Below are 23,212 nucleotides of genomic sequence, written 5' to 3' on the forward strand. Positions count from 1 at the left end.
AGTCCAAAAAGATAAAAAAAAACACTAAGTATTATGTATTAATTCAATTCAATGTCAAGTATTTTTCAAGTAGTTTTGTTGAATTATTTATTTCAATATGTCAGGATTACTTTTATTGTCAATATAAAAATAATTTGTTGACTCAAAAGATATAATAATAATGTCTTTATTTTTCATCCGAAGTCTAGTATTAATTATGTTCTGCTTAATGCTTAACCGAATACCATTTACGGATATTCTATGTAATAAAAACTTTTTAAAGCAAATACAACTAATATACCTAGTTTATAATTCTACTTAAATTACACACATAAAGGTAATACACATTATGAAGAGGTGGAAATCTGTTTACCGAATGAGGATAAATAAAAAAAAAGATCAAAAAATGAAATCAAACTCAAATTAAAAATGTAGAGATCAATCTACGCATAACAAACGCAATAATACTTAATTATTGAAGAAGATTTTATATTTTTACATCCAAATGACGAAATCGGTCACAGGAGAATGATTTCTGAGAAGACTTCATCAAGAACTGAGATAATTTGTTAAATTTGAGAGGTAACTTTATTACCTGAGAGTGATGATTAATTAGTTGGCGACACCAGTGAGTATTTAATTTTGTCATTCACAAAGTGTTTGTGTTGAGTATTCTTTGATTATTTCACTTAAACATTTCATTTCAAATAATATACCCCTGAAATATATTTTTTTAATTATATTCTGTATTACTTCATTTCCAATATTGAAGTAAAGAACCATTAATAAGATTTGTTTAGTTCTGCTCCAGAAGTGTCAATGCCTTCCATTTTTTCATGCACCCTTCCCAAAAAAAATATTTAAAAATATAATTAAATAAAAATTTAAATATTTTCGGAATATATTCCCAGTTCTTCTAGAGTATCTGGGATGATATTAAAACTAAAGACGGTACTGAACTTTTTTGTACGTATTGGGCAAAGCCGACCCTTAGATTTACACAGGAATGTCATTATCAAGGACCCTGAAAACATCGAATAAAGATCATAGGCGTCGCTTTGAACTTCCAATTCTGATTGTATACAGAATCTATGGCAATCTTCTCCGGAGTACGGTATTGCCACTTTTTGAAACTCATGCTCCCTTGAAAATTATCTATAATTAGACCGGTGAAACATCTCAACTATGGTTCACCGATACCCTTCGAATATTGATAAAACTAAAAAGTGTTTCCTTCAGAAAATTCAATAGAATTAAACTCGACACTCACAGGAATTATTACACGTATCTCTAATTTGAAAAAGGTCCTACTTCCGTTATATGCTAAGCCGCCATCGTCAGAATACTTAAGCCATGTGGACCTAACTTAAATCTTGGGATATTAGCAATAAAACAAATTCCACATTTCCGGCCAATACTATCAATGATCTCATAAACCACACCTTACGATTTGATCTCCACAAACTTTATTTAAAGAAATATATCACGATATGTTTCGTTAACACAGCAGCTTTTTCTTAGTGAATTAAGTACTATGAGTTCATTCTTACTCTGATATTTATGTACCTCACGTAATCACAATTGAGACTACCTAAATAGGGACCCACTCGATCAAATTACCTAAAACATCAAAACTTTTATATACTTATGGTACATCTTCACTTATGATTATCTAAATCATATTACATTGTTATTATTGATGTAGAATTGACGTAATATGCTTTAGGTAATCATAATTCCTTCCTTCTGTCTCTGAAGCTAAACGTTTTGGTCTAATTTTTTACCAGCAGCTCAAATTCTTTAAACACTCAGGTGTTGTCGCAGAGAACATATCTGAGCCTTGAAAAGACTATTCCTTTTCAAACGGGATCTTAACACTACCACTAAAAAAAAGTTTCACAACTCTTGTATACTAAGTATGCTGACGTAGTTTATAGACCGTGTTATTTGGAGAGCGTGCAAGATTGGAAAAAATGCAAAATCAATACATTCGTTTTGTAAAAGCGGTTCCCCCTCGAGCACATATCGCCACCCATACTAGGGAATTGCAACTTTTGACATTGGATGAAACTGCAAAACATGAAACATGCCACCGCGGACCAGCCTACCCAATTTAAGGTGTAAGGAATCGTGTCGACAGCTGAATGGCCGCAGGGTGATATGCGGTTACGAACGATCCCCTTGAGGAACCGGGCAAAGCCTCATTGTAATTAGCCTTCCTCTGGTAATGCGGGGCTCTGCCAGAGGTGACCAACCCTCCCCTTGCTACTCGTGGGAACACACATGAACATAGACATACAAACAAAACAACCAAAACAAAATAAAAAAACAACAAATCCCGAGGCTGGACAGCAATGCTCACCTCAATTTAGGGCGGGGGCTGGGGATGAACAGAAATGTTCACCCCAAGCTACCGCTCAGAATGAGGCTGGACATAGCAGACCACCTCTCGATGTAACGCAGAGGCCAAGGCGTAAGGGCACCTCTTGCGGCGGGCACCAAGAGCTCCGCCTTGAAAAAAGAAAAGAAACCGGCTGCCACTGCAGGAAAGCGCCCTCACGGGAGTACCTCCACGGAGGGAACCCTAAAAAGGTTGAAGAAGCCGCGCAGCGACAGTAATGTCGCTGCACCCTCCAAAACCTTCGTGGAGGCCGCCTTGAGACACCTCAAGGTAGCCATCATAGATAAGAATAACCCGTACGGTAAGGTTATCGCAGAACGGAAGAGTCTCATCAAAAAACAATTGCTGGAGGACCTGGACAAGATTGTCTTCTTCGTCTCCAGCAACAATAGCAAACCGCCCATGTTCAAGTCGTGGACATACTCTGGTGAAATCATCAGAGTTGTCTGCGATGACGACGTGACGCTAGAGTGGCTGAAGTGGCCACAATGAATATTAAGCCGTGGGAGGAGGCATCACTGGCGGTCGTCAGTGTGGATAAGCTCCCAAAGCTTACCAAAGCCTCACTCCGGATCCCGGAGGACGTCCACAAGACGACATCCTTTGAAAAGGAGAGGGTGTGCTAGGTCGGCTGAAGGCGCAGAACCTTGACCTGACGGTAGCAAGATGGTGTACTTTCCATCATGAGGCTAAGATGAACCCACAAGGACACCTCTTCGTCTTCGGGATCGGAGACGATGATATGGCTGTCCTAAAGAAGAAGTCGATGAGGTTAAGCTACGCGTTCACCTCACTGACCATCAGGGTAACAAAGAAAGAAGCAGAGGGTACCTCTGAAGACCCTAGGTCCTTGGAAGTCAAGCCGCCTAAAGTGGATTTTGACCCCAAGGCCACCATGGGTCCCGGAAAGGAAGTCGAAGCATCTGAACAGATGACAGTTGATGACCTGACGGAGGAGGCACCCAAAAACAGCGAGGCCACCTCCCCCCTGGCGGGGGATAAGATGGACCTCTAAAGGTAACTTTGAATCCAACAACTGTCTCATGGGCAAGGACGTTGGAAAAAAAGTAAAAATAATACAATGCAACCTCCAACACAAAAAGGCGGCAACGGCAACACTATGTCGCCACCTTGATGTATTGGAGGAGGCAATAGCTTTGATCCAGGAGCCCTGGATAATAAAGACCAAAATTACTGGTTTCAGTAGCCTAACTGGGCAAATTTTCAGCTTACCAAGCAACCAGCTACCTAGGATGGCTGTCTACGTTCCTAGGAAATACAGAGCGTTTCCGATGGCACAATTCAGCACCTCAGACCTCACTGCGGCTAAGATGAATGTCCAGTTGGAAAAGGCAAATATATGGCGTTGATTATCGCAAATATATGGCGTTGATTAGATGCAGCCACCCTACCACCGACCAGAGAAATGGAGGTACTAGTGGATCACTGCCTCAACCAGATCTATGTATTTTCATTTATTTGACAATAAAACACGCATTCTTAAGGACATACTTTTATTCGAAAATCTTGACTTCCATAAGCTAGTTCACCAAAACATCCCCGGCCATGGAACACACACTCGCCGAAACTTAAGGTAGGTTCACAACACTTCCTCCCTTCTTGAAAAACACTGTTATACATAATTTACAGGTCTAAACGGCTGGGTTGTTTTACTAATATACCAGATCGTGTAGTCAGAACCTTTCCAGGTTTCACAACTTCCGAAGGAGAACGGTCAGCACTAAGTGCCCTTTTTGGACTAGCACCAGCAACATTTACAGGTCTATTTGAAGAACTTCCAGCTATGTTTGGGTAATTACTACAACTTGAGTTGCTCAGTGGATTAGGGTCAGAAACGTTAATATCTACAGGAATACAATTGGGTAAGATGGATTATTTCTTCATATTTGGTTGTATTCCAGTATTTAGTATTATGAAAAGCTAAACGAATACTGTCAGCATGCATTAGTTCAACTGTTTGATTTTCTGTTAAAGCCAAATATGTCGAACGACTGAGAATTTTTACAATTTTTGCTTTATCCCATAACTTTGTCTGAGTATTCTTAATATAAACCTGACCATTTAATTTATATCGTCTAGAACAGTTTGTGCCGTTGAAGACTGGTTGAGATTTAAACTTGTGGTAATTAGGTTTCAAAAGGTCAAATCTTGTTCTAGGTTTTATCTTCAGCACACATTCCGCCGGAGTGAGGCCAGTGACGTCGATGGAGTATTTCGATAAGAGAATAAGAAATTACTTATTTTTATGCAGCATTGAATTTTCTGATATTTCTTCCTTGTTTAGAGAAAATAAAGACTTGTTCAAATATTTCTTTACTGTCTGAACTGACTTTTCTGCAGAGCCATTACTTTGGGGGTGGTAAGGAGGGGTTTTGATACTATTTATGCCTTTAGCTTGACAAAACTTACAAATTCATTCGCGTTATAGGGTGGACCATTATCTGATACTAATTCGTATGGCAGACCAATTGTGCAAAAAATCTCTTTCAACATTGAGATTGTTTCTTTAGCAGAAGTGCCGTTTTTCATGTATTTTATATCGAGCCATTTTGACTTTTGATCTAATAAAATCAAAAACGTTCGGTCGTTTTTTGTGAAGAAATCGATAAATACCCGATAAAAATTAGTTGAAGAAGAAGGCCATGAAACAAGAGGATTAGTATTAATCAGATTTTGATTTCGTTGGCAAACATCACAGCAACTGATGAACTTTTCAACATCACAACTAATGCACTTTTCAACATCACAACTAATGCCTGGCCACCAACAATATGATCTTATCAACATTTTTGTGCGAACTATGCCAGTATGCTGTTCATGGGATGACAATTCGACTACCCAACATTAGACAATTTTGTTCAATTGAGAGTTCTAGTTTTTTTCTAAAATAAGGTGTGAATTCATCTTCTACTTTGCTAGGAAACCCTAATCTGGTAAAATCTAAAATTTTAACTAAAATCCGGCCCTTCTTAGTCTCATAAGCAATATCACCTGCATTGAGGGGTATTTCATCTAATAAGTTGAAAGAGAACAGAGAATCTGTGATATCGGTACTACTGTCCATAGGTAATCTGAACAGCCCATCTGCGTTAGCTATTGAGGAACCTTTTCTGTACTCTATTGTGTAATCATAACCAGCCAAAGTTACAGCCCATCTGGTAATTCTGGCTGCCGCTGATATTGGAATGCCTTTATTACGTCCAAATATAAATTGCAGTGGCTGATGATCGGTGATTAAAAAAAACTTTCTTGCAAAAATATACTCAAACATAATTGCTAAAGCCTCTCTTTATACCAACAACCACTGTTTGTTGGTATCATGTTTTTAAACGGTTTTTGGGCTTGATTGATATCATTTTAAATATACTTGGTACTTTTGTGTGTGATTTTGTATTTTAAGACACCACACAATAAATATCTTTTATTATTATCTCTTATTCATTATAAAGTATCAACAGTCATCAGATTTATGAGAATTTTCATAAATTTGCGAGTAAAATTAAAGTAATTTGGAGTTGTTCTGTGCAATTCAAATCTGAAAGTGAGAACCCCAAATCAGAAAATATGAAAATAGATTGCCCGCGAAAATCGAACCATACCATAACCTTATTGATAGTGTTGCTATTTGTTATTAACAGTCATGTTATTGAATGATTGGTGATACATATTTTAGTTTGAAATGGAAACAACTCAAGAGTAAAGTAACACGTAAGACCTGTTGTGGTTTATCGTTAAAGTAGGACCAAAAATAATGTTTCATTTCATTATTCTCCAATTAGGAATAATGTGCAATGCAAACAGAGGTAGACAATTCTGAATAGAGGGAGACCAATCAAAATATAATAATAATAATAATAATTTTATCTTTTTCGTATACTATATAGTGTAGCAATCTTCTAAATACCTGATTCAATTCCATAACGAATGTTTGTAGTACAAACTGATAAAAGTAGTTGTTTTGAAAGTGTTTTTGTTTTGTGTAATTCAATGTTTACCTATATAAAAAGTATCAGTTTCGAGTTTGTGTTTGAAAGTTACTCCTGTACATGATCTACACAGCTTTGTGAAGATATTATTTTGAAATTGATTGCTCTCTTCCTTTTTCCTAAAAGAAATCACTTTTTGTAACTCATGGGCTAGTGATGTTCATTGAATCAGCTCTTGATTTGTTTATACTGCTATTCACAGATGTCGATTCATCTTGACAAACAACTAGTTGTTTGGTCTGAGACGCTTAATTGTATAAAGGCCCTGATTGCTTAGGATGAACCATTTTCCATTTGAAGATACAGTACAAGCATTTTGAAGTCGGTTGGATTTTATAAAATTATTATTACTAGTCGAATATACAGCAGTTATGTGGTGGATTCATCTGATGAAGCGATTTTTCCAACTATAAATTGATTTGGTAAGTTAAGTTATTGATGAAAAATGACAAATAAAAATTCCTATGTTTTTTACCACTTGTATTTGGTTACTGCAGTTTCATCCTATAAGGACATTTCCATATGAATATATTAAACTAAAATAATTTACATTTTACAATGATGAACAGACTGACCAGCCAAAAGCTTTTCTCCCTTACATCCATTGAGTTGCCGACAAAGTAAGCCAAATCATGAAGAGACATAATGTAAGAACAATATTCACAGCCAACAATCAAATCTCCACTTTTTTACGAACACCCAAAGACATGATACGCAATGAGGCACAGGTCATATATGAAATACCATATATATATATATATATATATATATATATATATATATATATATATATATATATATATATATATATATATATATATATATATATATATATAATCTAGAAAGGTTAATGCAGTCAAGCTGCTAGAAAATAAATTCCATAAAAATCAAAAATGAATAGATAAGTACTTTTTGATCATTCCCATATTGATTTCAATTTAAGAGCCACCGGTAGACAGCTGTTTCAGCCTATTGGGCATCGTCAGTACCGGGCAGGCGGTCCTCGATTGAAGACAAAATGAGAAAAACCAAGAAAGTACTTGATATCAAGTACTGACGATGCCCAATAGGCTGAAACAGCTGTCTACCGGTGGCTCTTAAATTGAAATCAATATGGGAATGATCAAAAAGTACTTATCTATTCATTTTTTTATATATATATATATATATATATATATATATATATATATATATATATACAGTGTCACACATAAAGTCCGCATCAAATGGGATTTTTTTTTGTTCATCTCTTCAAGCAACTTTTGATATCTCCATTAGGTTGTGCTTTAAAAATGATACCAAATGACATGCATATGACCAATCAAGTGATTTTTCTTCCCTGTCAAATTTAACATTTTTTCCAAAAAATGTTCAGAAAAGCAGTTATTGCTCGAAATTTCGAAAATCGGTAAAGAGAAAAGACGATTGTTTTTTTTTTTCATTTTTCACCCATATACCAATTTTTAGCTCTCTAGTACAAATTTAGTTTTTTACAGTTTTTCGAAAATTTGACATTTGCCGATTTCTCAAATTTGGCCAAACCTCAATAAAGTTAGTGCTTTATGCCTAACTTATCTTTCCAACGCATTTTTATTACCAATTGCAATTCTAAATACAACTTATTTTGCAAAAATTTAAAACACCAGAAAAAATTATGCCAAAATGATGCAAATTTGATACAGTTTTTAAAAACAGATAAATATTTCACTTTATTTCTACTTTTTGCGAAATAGCTTGATACATAAGCATAATTAAAAAACAATATCAATGAAAAGTCAATGATTTATTCTTTTCAAACAGTTAAACTTTGATTTACTAATTACAAAAAATTACAACCCAATTAAACTAAGGGAAGGAATTATACGAAAGTAATTTCACATTCACTAAATATCTTTTATGATGTATTAATGAACAAAATTACTTCAGAAATCAATTTAGATTTTGTTGCCTAGAAAACTAAACCGTAAAAAATTCTAACAAACATCTGTTAAAATAAAGTTATAATTTAAATTAAGAACGCTAAATCAAATCGAAACATATGCCTAAACCATGTAAATAACAATAGAATTACGAAATAAAAAGTCACATTTCAGAGTGCCTTCCACCACGTTCAATGCAATCAATTGTCCTTTTTAAAGCATCTTTAACTGCATTCTTTATACTACGTGGTTTCGTGCTTACAACACATTCTCGAATAACTGCCTCTAAATGGTTTATATGTCGAAAAGGTCTTTGCTTATACACCTTTTGTTTTAACTAACCCCACAAGAAGAAATCTAGTGGGGTTATATCAGGAGATCTAGGCGGCCAAAAGTGTTCCATATTGCGACTGATTACTTTGCCCCTAAATATTTCCAAAAAACGCTGTTTAACCACCCTTGTAGTATGAATAGGTGCACCATCACACTGATACCACACAACATTTCTTACTTGAAGGGGCATATTATCCAAAACTTCAGATAGTTCGGTATTCACAAAGTGTAGGTAGTCCGCAGAATTTAAATTATGTCTAAAAAAGTATGGTCCTATAATTTGATCATTTAATATGCCACACCATACATTCGTCTTAAATGAATATTGATCTCGACATTCGATTACGAAATGTGGGTTTTTTTTTGCCCACCACCTGCAGTTTTGCGAGCTCACAACGCCATTTGAAGAGAAGGTCGCTTCATCTGTCCATAAAATTTGATAAGGAAAATGATAATTTTCTTCTTTTTCCCCTTGAAACCAAAAAGAAAAATACAAGGGCATATCGAAGTCCCTTTCTTTTAATGTATTGATAACTTTCGGTGTATAAGGCGTAAATTTATTTTTATGTAAAATACGTCGTACACTCTCTCGGTTAACATCTGTTCTATCTGCAATGTCTTGAATACTTGTTTTTTTATGTTCTACGACATCCAAACATGTTTCAAATTCCACTTCTTCAGTATGTCTAGAAGGCTGATGTGCTTTTCTAAAATTACTCTCAACCGAGCCAGTAGATTTAAACTTAGCTATTATCCTACTAACTGTTGACTGATGAATATTTCTTGCAGGATGTCTGGCATTGAAAATATCAGCTACTTGTCGGTGACCGGTATTCTCGCCGCATATTAAAACGATTTCAATTTTCTCTTGAAGATTCAGCATTTTCAACAACACACTAGACAACGAATAAACTATTTTAAATCTAAAACTGATAAACACTATTTTGAGTCATTCAACAAATGTCATATGACAATAAAATATTTTGCTTATTCAGTTCAGTTCAATTGTTTCCACAGTACCCTTAGTTTAATTTCGTTGTAATTTTTCGTAATTAGTAAATCAAAGTTTAACTGTTTGAAAAGTGCAGTAAAGATTAAATTATTGACTTTTCATTGATATTGTTTTTTAATTATGCTTATGTATCAAGCTATTTCGCAAAAAGGATTTGAAGCTCTATAATTTCTGTTCAATTATCTGCGAGCGCTTTCGACAGCTGGTCGTGCTGTCATCCTCTAGGCCCTACTCTCTGAACATGTCATCCTGTTGTGTGTCCTTTTATACGGTCCGAACGCCTCAATACAGGTACTTCAGGTACTTTAGGTAAACTTGCCTGTATTTGGATTACATCAGGTAGCCAAGTGATTGAAACTTTGCATCAGTCATGTTAAAATTTTTATAGCACATTTTTAATTTCTCTCTAAAAATGTCCGTATAAGTAAAAATTTATCAGAAAAGTTAAACTCCATGATGAGTTTGTTATGTATACATGAATTGATGACAATTAACCGAACTTGTTTTTTAAAATAAAGGGGATATCTGTCAAAAATAAGCAAAACGTTAACTTTATCCTAGTTGCATAAAATTTGGCATATGGATATAGAATTGCCGTCACAACTTTTTCAAGTAACTTTTTGTTAAATTAGATCTAGAAATGCACTTTTTCAATTTTTTTCAAAAAAAAGTTGAATTTGACAAACACTGAACGTCAGTGGGTCGCAGTTGGCCGCATCATTTTAAGTTAAATTTAAAGCACAAACAAGTGCCGAAGTTAGACTTCATTGAAACTTTTCGAAAAAAAAGTTTCCCATATGGTGCGCACTTTAATGGTGACACTGTATATATATATATATATATATATATATATATATATATATATATATATATATATATATATATATATATATATATATATATATATATATTGAAGTTATTCATGCGTCCTACATGAATATTCAGTTTCAGTTATTCAACAATCCTACATCTGCCTCGTTGCCATATTTATTATCAAAGATAACTTATATTTTTGCCAGAAGCCTCCAGTGTGTGATTATTGAGATTACTGCAGAAGTGGAGATTCTTACTTCATTCAAAGTTATAGAATATTTCTTGTTTTTTCCGATTGGTTTACGCTTTGCAAATGTGCTTGTCTTTACTATAAATTGAACCTCTAGAGTTTGACTTTTGAATTAGATTTTGTATAATTTCACGGAAATTGAGTGAATGAATAAATAAATTCAACTGACATGGGAAGAAAATCCATATCATCGTGGACAGTTTCTAGTAAATAAGTTTTTGGTCACTGACACCAGACAGCATATTTTTTCATTTTATTATGTCATATCCGACCTTGTTGTTTATTATCACTTTCTGTTATGAACAGGGTTACCCTCGAGTGATGACTTCAGACTGAGAGCTTGTATCGAAAACTCTGCCCTTTAACATATAACAAAACAATTCACTACATATTGTTATTTTATGAGTTTCACAAAAAAAGTTCGCGATGGCATATGCCTATCTTTCAATGGATGCTTATGGAGACCTATTTAGACGGAGATGATATAATTTCTTATTAAATAAATGCGTTACTTGCCTTAAGCATTTTATACACATTATATTAGTTACCTTTTGCCATGTAATTCAAATGAATTTTTTAGAAGTTGTTGCAAAATTGAAACTATCACACAAGAAAATGATTTTAGGCGGCCTGACAAACCATTGCGACAGATTTGATGAAGAAAGTTTCCAAATGCATTGGTTTTGTTTTCCGTAGTGAACAGATTTTAAACAGACATATTTTGAAGGTTGAGGTGTGTATCTTTATTTTTTGTTGTCTATAAGTAGATATATTTTCACCTTTTTCAAGAATACTTTGGTCAAGCGAATTTTATCAAAAGACAGATTAGTAGTAGCTGAGGCCTTTGCTCAAAGAGTTCAAATGAGATAATATAGTTGAAATAAGAGTATACATTTTGAATCATAAGGGGTCAACGGAACTTGCTCTATATATCTTTATCAATTGGGAGCTTCATCCACACTAAAAGGACTTCGAATGGTCCACAATGTTCCAAAACATCCCACAGTAATAAAGACTGTTCTGAGATGTTTCACAATGATCTGGTATGTTTCGGAACATTTCCGAACGTTTCACACTATTCTCAAACATTCCAGAATATACTGTTATGTTCTGGAATGCTCTTGGTAAAACTTCCTTATCTCTTCACAAGCAAGTTATCCAGATAAAAACGATAAGTTTTTTTATGGATTGGGCATGGAGAATTACCACATCATATAATTATCTCCCTTTATCGTGGGATGTGCTCGAACATTCCTGATTATTTCCAAAAGTTCTATTACATTTCAAAATACATAATTTTTCTCTCTTATCTGAAGGAAGACTCTTTGCCTTCTCTAGATCATCAATGAGTTCTCTTTTTCGTCGATACTAGTAATCTCCATCAATTTAAAATTTTTGTTAGAAATACAATTTTCTCGGCACATTTCCATTTCGGCATGCTCATTTTTATCAGCAACCGTTACTTCTTTCAGAGGTTTTCCACAAAACCACCTTTTCTTAACGTTTGAAGGACTTTCTATAAATTTAACCGGTTTCCTCTGAAATATCAAAAGGATTAGTAGAGCTTATTTTCTTCACTATCGATATAAAATTGACTATAGATGTACCTATATGATGGAATTGGCCGATACTTGATGAAAATCCATAACACTTTATTGTGAGATTTTCACTTAAAAATTTTACGAAAACGCAACACGTGTTTCGCCATACAATTGCTTCTTCGGGCGTATCTTTACTAACAATATTCTACATATTCAATGCTTAATATATCTAGTTTTACAATTAGACATACCTACATGTCAAGTACCTGATTTTTTACCTAAGTTTGTGATAAATTAAAATTTCTGAGCTTATGTCCCAGTTTCCACATTTGAAAAAATATTTAGCAAAGGGGAGTAATTCAATTCTAATTATTCATTCAGTAAATTACCCGAATTCCTGATTCTATTGATTTCTAAATATTCTAGAAGATTGAGTTTCAAATTCTTCTCTTCTAACTGTAACACGTCGCTTTCATGATTGAACTCATGTCCTTCTGCTAAAAGGTGGTTTGCAAATGTGGAATTGGTCTTTCTATTTACAAAACTACTTCTATGCTCTTTAGAATGGAAAGACCAATTCCACATTTGCAAACCACCTTTTAACAGAAGGACATGAGTTCAATCATAAATACGACGTGTTACATGCAGAAGAGAAGAGTTTGAAACTCAATCTTCTAGAATATTCAGAAATCAATAGAATCAGGAACTCGGGTAATTTACTGAATGATCAATTGAAATTGAATAACCCCCCGTTACTAAATATTTTTCAAATGTGAAAATTGGGAGATAAGCTACCGAGTAATACGGCATGATTTTCAGTTTCTTCTTCATCTCTCTAAGGAGCAAGTTTTAGATGAATTCAGGTATTTTGTTATATATAGTAATAACAGAAGTGGAACATGTCATCAAATTGAGGAAACTGTTTTTTAGAGTATTATGCGAGTGATTTCTATAAAGTTTCGACATTTTTTCTATAACAAAAATAATGCATTCATACACATACATACTTACAAGAGTTAATATTCTTTTTCAGTGAATATTTCCATACAACTGTCTGTTAGGGGTAGATTGAAAATTTTTTTCAAACACTGTTTTTGCAGAGTGAATATTTGCTGAGTGTCTACAGACATTCCCCAAAGGATGATACCATATCTGATATGACTTTCAGTAGGTATGTCCATAGTATGCCAGTAGGGCTGCATTTTGAGAAAACATTTTGTAATATTACTTTCAAAGCAAAACAATTTCTTGATAAAGTTATTACAATATTATTTATATGACTTTTCCAGTTTAATTTTGAGTCAACAGTTAAGCCCATAAAAGACAATTGAGGAACATATTCCAGTGTTCCTAACCATTGCTAAAATTACTATCACTACTTGTGCTATTTCATGTAGAAGTTATGAATTGCGTTTTATTAGTGTTCAATTTCAGATTATAGGCTGCTAAATTGTGTTCTAACATGTTCACGGAGGTAAAGATTTTGTTTTTTTGAGAAGAGGCATCCTTCGAACTGAAAACCATAGAACAACTATCAGCATATTACACCATGTATTATTTCACTATGTCATTATTGATATATAATACATATGGCCTAAGACTAACTCTCTTTAATTTATGTTATAAATTTGCCAGTTTTATCCAGTTCATGTATTTTTGTAGATAGAGAAAAACATCAAATTAATAAATAAAAAAACAATAGAAAGCCTGTGAATCTGCTTCTGCCATTACCTACAATTTCCCATTTTTCAATAGCAAATTTTGAAATCAATTTATCCATATGTATTGTTTGAAAGTTTGTTTTTGGTGACATGTCTCTGAATTTTGTTTCTGTGGTTGAAATGTTTATAAGTGGTGAATAGAAATCTATCATATATGTACTGATACACTGATGGTATCACTGATATTATCACCGATAGTATCCCTTCCCTCATCCAGTCTTTCCTCAGGGTAATCATGGATATTATCATATATTTTGTCTCTATTGTCCAAGTTTTCAGAAATTTAAGCATAACAAAAATATCTAAATATGAATTAAAGTGAAACTTCATCAATTAATTAAATACAATTCAAAATAGCAAATCAATATACAGAAGAACTTATAATTCTGATATTTCATGATCAGATTTTTTTGTTATATTTGAAATCCTATCTCGAAATTTAACAAAAATGTTTCCTTTGTCAGTCCCAACTTGTTTCAAACCAAACTTTGACAGTGCTTCATTGAAAAGTTTGACTTTTGATCGAGTTGGATCCTGTCTAAATAATATCCCACTTCCTTCAAGAAACTATTTAGGTGAAAATATATTTTGACGGCTTCAAAATTATAAAGCTTCAAATAAAGACCTCTTGGTTTTGCTTCAGTCTTCTTTCTATTTCAATAACACTAATGAATTTATTCTGAGAAAATGTTCAGTTTCATTTTTGACTTTGACTGATGTTTTCTTTATTCTATAGATTTAGAGTCCCTAAGTTACTTTCTCTGCTGGTTTAGGTTTGCAGGGTTTTGATATTTTGTTTTAAAAAAATTAAGAAAGGGAGGTACAAAAATAGTGACAAAATCAATTATTAAATAACACAGCAATAATTTAAGAGGGTACTTTTGTTCATGAAGACGAATCAACTCCGAATTCTTCCTGCATATACCCGCTCGACGGCACCCTACCAAATTCTCAAGCACATTGATCGGTTTGTTTGGTCTAAGTTATGGAAATTGTTTTAATTCTGCTTTTCCTCTTTCCAATTCTCTTAATGCACACTCTAGTTTCTTTATTTGGACGTCGTGTTCTGTTTTCTTTTCGTTTAGTCTATCGTTAAGGTCCGCTACTGATTCTTCCAAAAACGAAAATTTCGTTTCGATAGTTTTTGTTATAGCAGCGGTCGAACTGTGTGTTTTTATGAATGATTCTGATTCCAGAGTGTTACTTGCGGCTTGGTTAACTGCATTTTTTATCTCTTCTCTTACTTCACGTGTTAAAACCTTTTTGATTTCTGCACGTAAATGAATATATGAGGGGTTTAATTTTTTAAAAAATTTTTAGCTGCTATATCTATCATGTGAGTATCTTCTAGGTGCACATTTTAAATGTGACTTACTTTTCACTTTCCATATGCTTACTTATGCTATAAATTCTGTTTCTTTTGAGGGAAAGTTATTACCATTAAATTAACAAAATTTCTGATCATTTGCTAGATAACTAAAAACTAAAGGAGTTTCAGTGATCTCTTGATGATGTTAACTTGGTTAATGAAACGTGCTTCAGGAGACAGTATTATTGTTTTTGGTGGGAAAAGGGTTTTCAACATATTCATTTAACGCCAGTGGTTCCAATTCTACCGAACAAAATGTGCTTATTGCCTAATTAAAATTTTTTTTTTTTTCAAATCAAATCAGTTTATTCATTCAAAGGACCCATTAGGGTATAGAACATGTCAGGATATAATGTCTTAGTGCATGTATATAAATATAGTAAAGACTACATACATAACTACAAGGCAACAAAAGGAACAGCGATATAAGTTATTTGCTTAAAAAGTTACAATAAAAATTCATCAATGCTATAAAATAAATTTTCTTGCAGAAAGCGTTTTGTGGAGTTTCGAAATTTGAAGTGTGTAGGCTGAGTTTTAATGCCAGTGGATAATTTATTGTAAATTCTCACACCTGTTGAGAGTGGTCCATTTGATGTTATTTGGAGATTGCTATGATTTGGATAGATTGGCTGATTATTTCTGGTTTGGTAGACATGTATGTCCGAAAGCCTGGGAAGAGTGTTTTTTATTTTATGGATGTAGCAGGCAACTTCCATAATATAAAGACAGGCCAGAGGAAGAATGTTCAATTCGGCAAACAATGGTTTACAGGAATTCCTGGGTGATACATTTTTTATAGTTCTTACTGCTTTTTTCTGAATAAGAAATAGATGCTGTGCAGCCGGAGAGTTTCCCCATAGTAAAATTCCATAAAGTAGAATAGACTGGATTATTCCCAAGAATTTTGTTGTTGATTTTCTGTTAATATTTAAGTCATTCAGTTTGATCGAGAGTGGATTGTTTATTAGTCTTTGTCTGGTGTGAAAGATTAGATACCTACTCAGTTTTTTCTGTATTGAAATGTAGTTGATTAGCTGAAAACCATAGTCCTAGTTTACTAAGAAGATGGTTACAAGCTTGTTCGGTCATTTCACTGCATTCCTTGGAGACAAGAAAAGATGAGTCATCAGGATACAGCGTGATGTCATACTCAGGTAAAAATTCCACTATGTCAGCAATGAATAAAGAAAATAGTATTGGGGCCAAAACACTTCCCTGTGGCACTCCCAGCTCCAGTTGCGAGGCATCTGAGCAGTGCTTACTAATAGATCCGTCAACTTCTTTGAAACAAATTTGGACAAACTGACTTCTATCAGAAATATATGAATCAAACTATTTGGCTGCAATTCCTCGTATGCCACAAAGCCAAAGTTTTGGTAGCAGTGCCTTATGAGGAATACAGTCAAAGACCCTACTTAAGTCGCAAAAAATTCCAACAGGGGAGTTTCTTTTGTCGATCTCGGACAATACATTATTATAAAAGTCAACTGTTGCAGTTGTTGTTAATTTTCCCTTCCGAAAACCGTGCTGCTGGTCTGGTATGGGTCTGTATTTATTGATGAAGGGAGTTAGTCTGTCTAGCATACAATATTCGTTCACCTTTGCAAACGGAGAGATACCTGATACTGGTCTGTAATTATTAATGTTAGTTTTTTCGTTTTTTTTTATGCACTGAAGTTACCTTTGCTGATTTAAGACAGTTTGGAAATATGCCCGATGCAATTGAATGGTTTACTAAATGGGTTAGAATACCTACTATATCTTTACCAAATTCCTTTATTAAAACAGAGGGAATTTCATCTGGACATGTAGACAGGGCCGTACGCAGATTTTTATTTCGGGGGGGGGGGGTTAATATAATATGTATGACATATCCGAATGCAGGATACTATATCAAGTAAGGGAAATGATCGCCCCCGCAGTGGGCGAAAAAGAATTGAAGTGTTGATAGAAGTAACTTGATTTCTAAAATGATTTTCATTTGTTGATATGGTGTGGTATTTATTGTATATGTAAATTCTTGTTAAGAAATACGTAATACTTTATTACAAAAATGCATATGACAAAACTGATAACAGAATGACAGACTTCACTGTCTACACACATCGGTAAAATATGACTTATACAGTGTGAAATATAAATGAACATATACAACATATATCTTCCCCTTTATTTAGAGGTTTAATCTTTGCACAGGTTTTCTCACTCGCGTACCTCTCCTTACTGCTTGATTGCTCTTCTCAGTATTTGATGTGTTCGTTTGTTGATCTTTATTGCCATCCGAATTTTCTATAGATGAATAGTCAGAAATTGATGCTTCATTCTTCGGTAGTGAAATAGAAATCCCCTCCTGTTGTTCATTGTCCATTTCCGTTGTTTCCTGATTGGAGCTTTGAGTGGTAGATATGTTAATGCCTTTATTGGGTGATATATTTCCGTAAGAGCAACATCGAATATTTCTGTGATTATCCAACCAAAATACCTCCGTTGGCGCTATTTGATCCAAATGTCGTCGCTACAACTTACCATCAACCTCGATGTAATAATGTAGTGAACCTTCTCTTTTAACAATTTTTCCGAATTTCCATTTCGAGCTTTGGTCATAATTCAGAACTCGAACTCGTTGACCAGGGATGAAATACTTCATTTGAGGTCGAATTAAATTTTTGTTGTCTTCATTTTCAGTGTACCTATCTGAGTAAATCAATTTTTGTACGAATTTCTCTTTGTAAAAAAAGCATGGCAGGTGAAATTCCCGTAGTTGAATTTGGTATTTTTCTATATTGCATTAAAAAGTTGGCCAATTTACAATCCAAATTGTCTCGGTTAGGTATCTCGGTTTCTCAGTGAATTTTTCATTGTTTGGACGTATCTTTCAACCTGGCCGTTTGTTTCCGGAATATATGGTGCTGAGTACTTGTGCAGGATACCATTACTTTTCAAAAACAGTTCAAACTCTTGAGATCTAAATGTTGGACCATTGTCGCTAACTAAAATGACTGGTAGACCATAACGGGCAAAAAGATTATGTAAAATGGAAATTGTTCTTGAAGCTACCATAGAAGTCATGGAAATTATCTATGGCCATTTAGAAAATGCATCTATTACTAGTAGGAAATATTTACCCATGAAAGGACCAGCGAAGTCAATGTGTATTCGTTGCCAGGGAGAGCTTGGGTATTCCCAACAGTGAGGTGGTACCTTCATCGGTTTATTTTAAGCACTTTGACATGGTATGCAACTTTTGACTAATTGCTCAATATCGGAGTCAATTTTTGGCCACCAGACGTAAGTTCTGGCTAGCGCTTTCATCTTCACTATACCTGTATGAGCTTCATGTAGTTCTTCCAGGATTTTTCTCCGTAGTGTGGTCGGAATAACCACCCTTGAACCTTTTAAAATAACTCCATGTGTAAGTGAAAATTCCAAATCATTACCAACGTATCCAATTTCTGTAATTCTCTTTTCTTCAAGTAAACTTTTGTAGACATTCATTAGAATAGAATCCGCTTGCGTTTCTTTGGCAATTTCAGTATGCGTTACTGGTAGTGCCATCCGGCATTATATGGGAGAGAACTGCTCCAGGCGTATAGGGACTTGCATCTGTAGCCAGTACTAATGGTAACTTAGAATCATATGGACAGAGAATTTCACTTGATGTAATTTCCCGTTTCATAAGATCAAAAGCATTTTGACATTGTTCTGTCCATTGAAAAGTAACATTTTTCTGGAGTAAATTATACAATGGAGAAAGTTTCGTCGCTAGATTCTTGGGAAATCTACTATAGTAATTTACTAGTCCCAGCCAACTCTTCAGCTCAGATGTGTTTGTTGGAATTCTTGCATTGACTACTGCCTTGATCTTCTCTGGAGTCTTTTTTAGACCTTTGTCAGATACAGTATGTCCCAGATAAGTAATTTTGGACTCGAAAAATTTACATTTATCTTCTCTAACTTTTAGGCCAACATCTTGCAAACGTTTCAGAACTTTTTTTAATGTCTGAAGATGGTCATGGAAACTTGATCCTTGTATTTTGATATCATCCTGAAATACGCATACCCCCGGTATATCGGATAAGGTTCTTGTAATGTAACGTTGCCAAATTGCTGGTGCCACCTTGGTTCCAAATATAAGACGGTTAACAGTATAATCTCCTTTCGTTGTGGTTGTAGCTTGGATTTTGGCGCTATTATCATCCATAGGCATATGAAGGTAAGCTTCTCTGATATCGAGAGTTGTGAAAAGCTTACCACCAATCATACTTGTAGCAAATATATCTTCCACATTAGGCATTAAATATTGATCATCTTTGAGAATTTTATTAATTGTAACTTATAATCGGCACACAATCGAATAGTACCATCTTTCTTAACAATTGGAACTATTGGCGTACCCCATTCGCTGTATTCAATTTTTGTCAAAATTCCTATTTCTTCCAGGCGGTCTATCTCGTCTTCTACCTTCTTCTGCAATGCATATGTAACTTTTCTTGCAGAACAGTAAATTGGTACAGAGTTGTCCTGAAGAAATAATTTGGCTTCATAATTATTTATTTTACCAATTCCAGTTTCAAAAACTGCACTAAATTCTTTTCGTAATTCATTAAAAATTTGGGATTTCGAATTTTCTGACCAATATATACCGTCCTGTACCTGATGAATTTCAGGTGGAATAATTTTTATATCTTTGAGCCATTCACGACCAAAAATAGGTTCTACCTCACCAGGTAATATATATAGGTTAGCCAATACTTTTTGTCCGCAATAACTGACTTCAAAAGTTGAGTATCCAATTGGTTTTATTATTTCTCCTATGTAAGTCTTCAGACTCACAGAGACTTATAACAAATTCACTTGCAATCATAGATTTTAAAAATGATGAAGCTTTGGAAGAAGTGTCCATATCTTCATCAATACTTAGATCTTCTAAAGTCTCCACAATAGCCGAAAATATTTCTTTGAATCGAAAAAGGCCATCATGATTCTCCACCCATCTTGTTTCACACATAGCTGTCAATGTTTTCCACCTTGTTTCAGGAAAACGCGTTTTTATGTATTCTTGTAATTTCGTCGTTCTTCTGGGTGATGCTTTCAAAAATGTTGCAATAGACTTTGCAGTTCCTATGCAGTTTCGGACCGCTGGGAGATTACATGAATGGCATAAAGCTAAGTTTAAAGAATGCGAACAACAATGAACATAGAGAGCTTCTGGGTATGTTTTTCTGATAACTGATTGAACTCCTTTGAATGATCCTTTTATCGCAGCTGCACCGTCATAGCCTTGTCCAATCATGTTATTGCAGTCAATGCCAAGATTCTGAAGGGTCGCAACAATCGTGTTGGCCAGGTATTCGCCAGTTGTGGTTTCTACGTGTACAAAACATAAAAAATCTTCTTTGACTACGTAAACGTTGCCCATATTTTTAGTATATCGTACGCAGAGGGACATTTGTTCTTGTCTGGATATGTCTGATGTTTCATCAGCTAATATCGAGAAAACATGGGCATCATTTATATTCTCCACGATTTGTTCTTGAACTATTTGTCCGCATATAATGATCAATTGGTTTTGTATATTTGGACTGATATATGAAGCATTCAGAGCAACATTCTCAACATGCCTGATTAATTTTTCATCTCCACATTTGATTCTCATTCTTAAAATTGCTCTGAAGTTTCCATTGTTGACCACCGGCTCGTCGCTCTTTACAAAAATTGGTCCTGAATCGTCAGTTCCTCTGAGTGCCAGGTCCTGTCGCCCGCAAAGCTTAATGGTTTCGACTATGGGAATCAACTTCTCCCTGTTTTCTTCTACTTGTTTCTTTCTTACAGCGTCAACAATGTTCCTGATGTCTAGATTTTGATCTCTTGATGTTTTCAGTAAGTTGTTACCGATTACCAACGATTCTTGGTGATAGTTCTTTTTTTCATGTGCAGTGAACATTTCCAAAGCATCTTTCCAATTTTTGAATGGTTCTTTTACAAGCGACTTTAATTTCTGATTGAATCCTTTTCCACAAAAATCTTTCGAAAACAAAATGCAATATTTACAAAGTGCACCATCATTTTTGGTGTACACGAGCCAGGAAAAGCGGGTCAGCCACTGCCTTTGAAATCGCAGATTCCTTTTCCAGATTCAGGAAATAAAAAAGAATCTTCCGGGATCCATGGACTGCTGAGAAGTTTTACCTTCATCTCATCGTCAATCCTTATTTGATTTAGGTACTTTCCGAAATCTAAGAGGTCTGTCAACTTTGGCGGTTCTTTTATGATGTCCTGGCTAGGTTCAGTTTGTTTTGCTTCTGTAGCTGAGTAACGAGCTTGAGTATCGCACGTGGTTTCTTCCTCTTGTGACGTGCTTGAAACCAGAGTTGTATCATCCTGGCTGCTGCTGCACGTTTTGAGAGTTTTAACAAAACAATTTTCCAATGAAGGTTGAGAGCCTGGACGTTTCGGCATTGTGATTGTAGATTATCTGAAGCAAAGATATGCAAATCATGTATAGGAAAAAATTACCGAGTTATTAAATTAACTCATATAAACTTATTTAACCATCGACGAATTTGGAATTTTTTGCGTAGACAGAAAATGACTATTTTTGACGTAAAAATAAAAAACGGAAGCTCTCTAATTGAGCCAGATATATTTTAAAATACAATAATTTCACTCACCAAATAATAGAGTCACATCCAGCAGTAGTTGAAACACGCAAAGCCATGCGCAGCAGGGTAACACGTTCAATTTTTATGCCATTCGAGAATATTTGGGACGACTAACCATACAATGTTCTAAAAATAGATGAGTTGTTCCTCTTGCAGTAAAACACTGGAACGCGACAGCGCAGGGGATAAAAGCACTTATAGCCGCGTACAGATCTGCATACCACACGCATGCGTTGAGAAGCGACAAGCATGTATGCTCAAGTTATGAGCGCTCAGGCCATAATTTGCAAACTTAAATCGTTGGGAATCCTTGCGTTCTCAAAGCGCACCAAATATTCGCGAGAAAATGTCTGGAGTTGGTTACAATCAATACTATTTTTTTATTGATTAGTTTATTAAAAAAGGAAAAATCAAAAAAATTAGGCGATGGTGGATGACACCATCAGACAGAAGCAGAACTGGGGGTACTGATTTATTAGTGAGATTATTGTTATTAGATTCCAAAAATTTGTGCGTTTTTCATCAGAAAGCTTTGAATATATTTAAAAATAAAATATGCCCTCAAATTATGAAAAAGGACGCAGTATTTGGGATATTTCGGGGGGTTCTGACCCCTCTAACCCCTCCTCTGGGTACGGCCCTGCCTGTAGACATTTTATTTTTCAGTTTTGATACAATACGTAACATTTCATCTTCAGTAAATGGCATCAAAGCAATAAAGTTTGTGTTGCTTCTCCCCGAAAAATCAAATTCACCTATTTTTTTGATGGACTTTGCTACGTTCCTAGGTGCTTCAGTAAAAAAATTGTTGAATGTGTCAGTTCACTATTATCATGTAGGATTTTCAAGTTAGAAGAGTTACTTGTTTTATTTCTTAGCTTGTTGATGATTTCCCAAGAGGTTTTATTTTTATTTTCAGATTTCTCTATTAAAGTACTATAGAATGTTTTTTGCAGTTTCGACGAGATGCGTATGTTTTTTTTTTCGCAGATTTGTAGTAATTTTGAATTTCAGAATGCTGCTTTCGTAGAATGAACAGATCTTACAGGTTCTCGCTAGAGTTTTTGATCTCAGCTGTAATCCAATTCTTTTCATTACGACTCTTTCTTCTTGGCATTGGAAAGCATTTATCATATATATATATATATATATATATATATATATATATATATATATATATATATATATATATATATATATAT

General features: G+C 34.5%; 2 protein-coding genes across 12 annotated transcripts in view; one reads left to right on the forward strand and one right to left on the reverse strand.

Annotated features, from left to right (window-relative positions):
- Positions 1 to 5,216: 5,216 nt before the first annotated feature.
- LOC141487019 (uncharacterized) lies at positions 5,217 to 5,672 on the reverse strand. Its single transcript, XM_074185717.1, has one exon. The coding sequence runs from the start codon at positions 5,670 to 5,672 to the stop codon at positions 5,217 to 5,219; it is 456 nt and encodes a 151-aa protein (XP_074041818.1).
- Positions 5,673 to 5,966: 294 nt separating this feature from the next.
- LOC111507960 (uncharacterized) overlaps positions 5,967 to 23,212 on the forward strand; it is a 43,838-nt gene continuing 26,592 nt past the window's right edge. For 3 of the 11 annotated variants that reach the window (XR_012468170.1, XM_074185765.1, XM_074185771.1), the window contains exons 1-2: positions 5,993 to 6,204; positions 6,590 to 6,809. The gene's annotated coding sequence lies outside the window, so the exon portion shown is untranslated. Of the gene's footprint in view, positions 6,810 to 11,198; positions 11,448 to 15,181; positions 15,313 to 23,212 lie in introns of those variants that run through there. The other 8 variants (XM_074185764.1, XM_074185768.1, XM_074185773.1 and 5 more) reach the window with 8 other exon arrangements.

The sequence above is a fragment of the Leptinotarsa decemlineata genome, unplaced genomic scaffold (genome assembly GCF_025532065.1).
Source record: "Leptinotarsa decemlineata unplaced genomic scaffold, Ldec_3_MD MMD2_tig00078346_RagTag_RagTag, whole genome shotgun sequence".
NCBI classification, from domain to species: domain Eukaryota; kingdom Metazoa; phylum Arthropoda; class Insecta; order Coleoptera; family Chrysomelidae; genus Leptinotarsa; species Leptinotarsa decemlineata.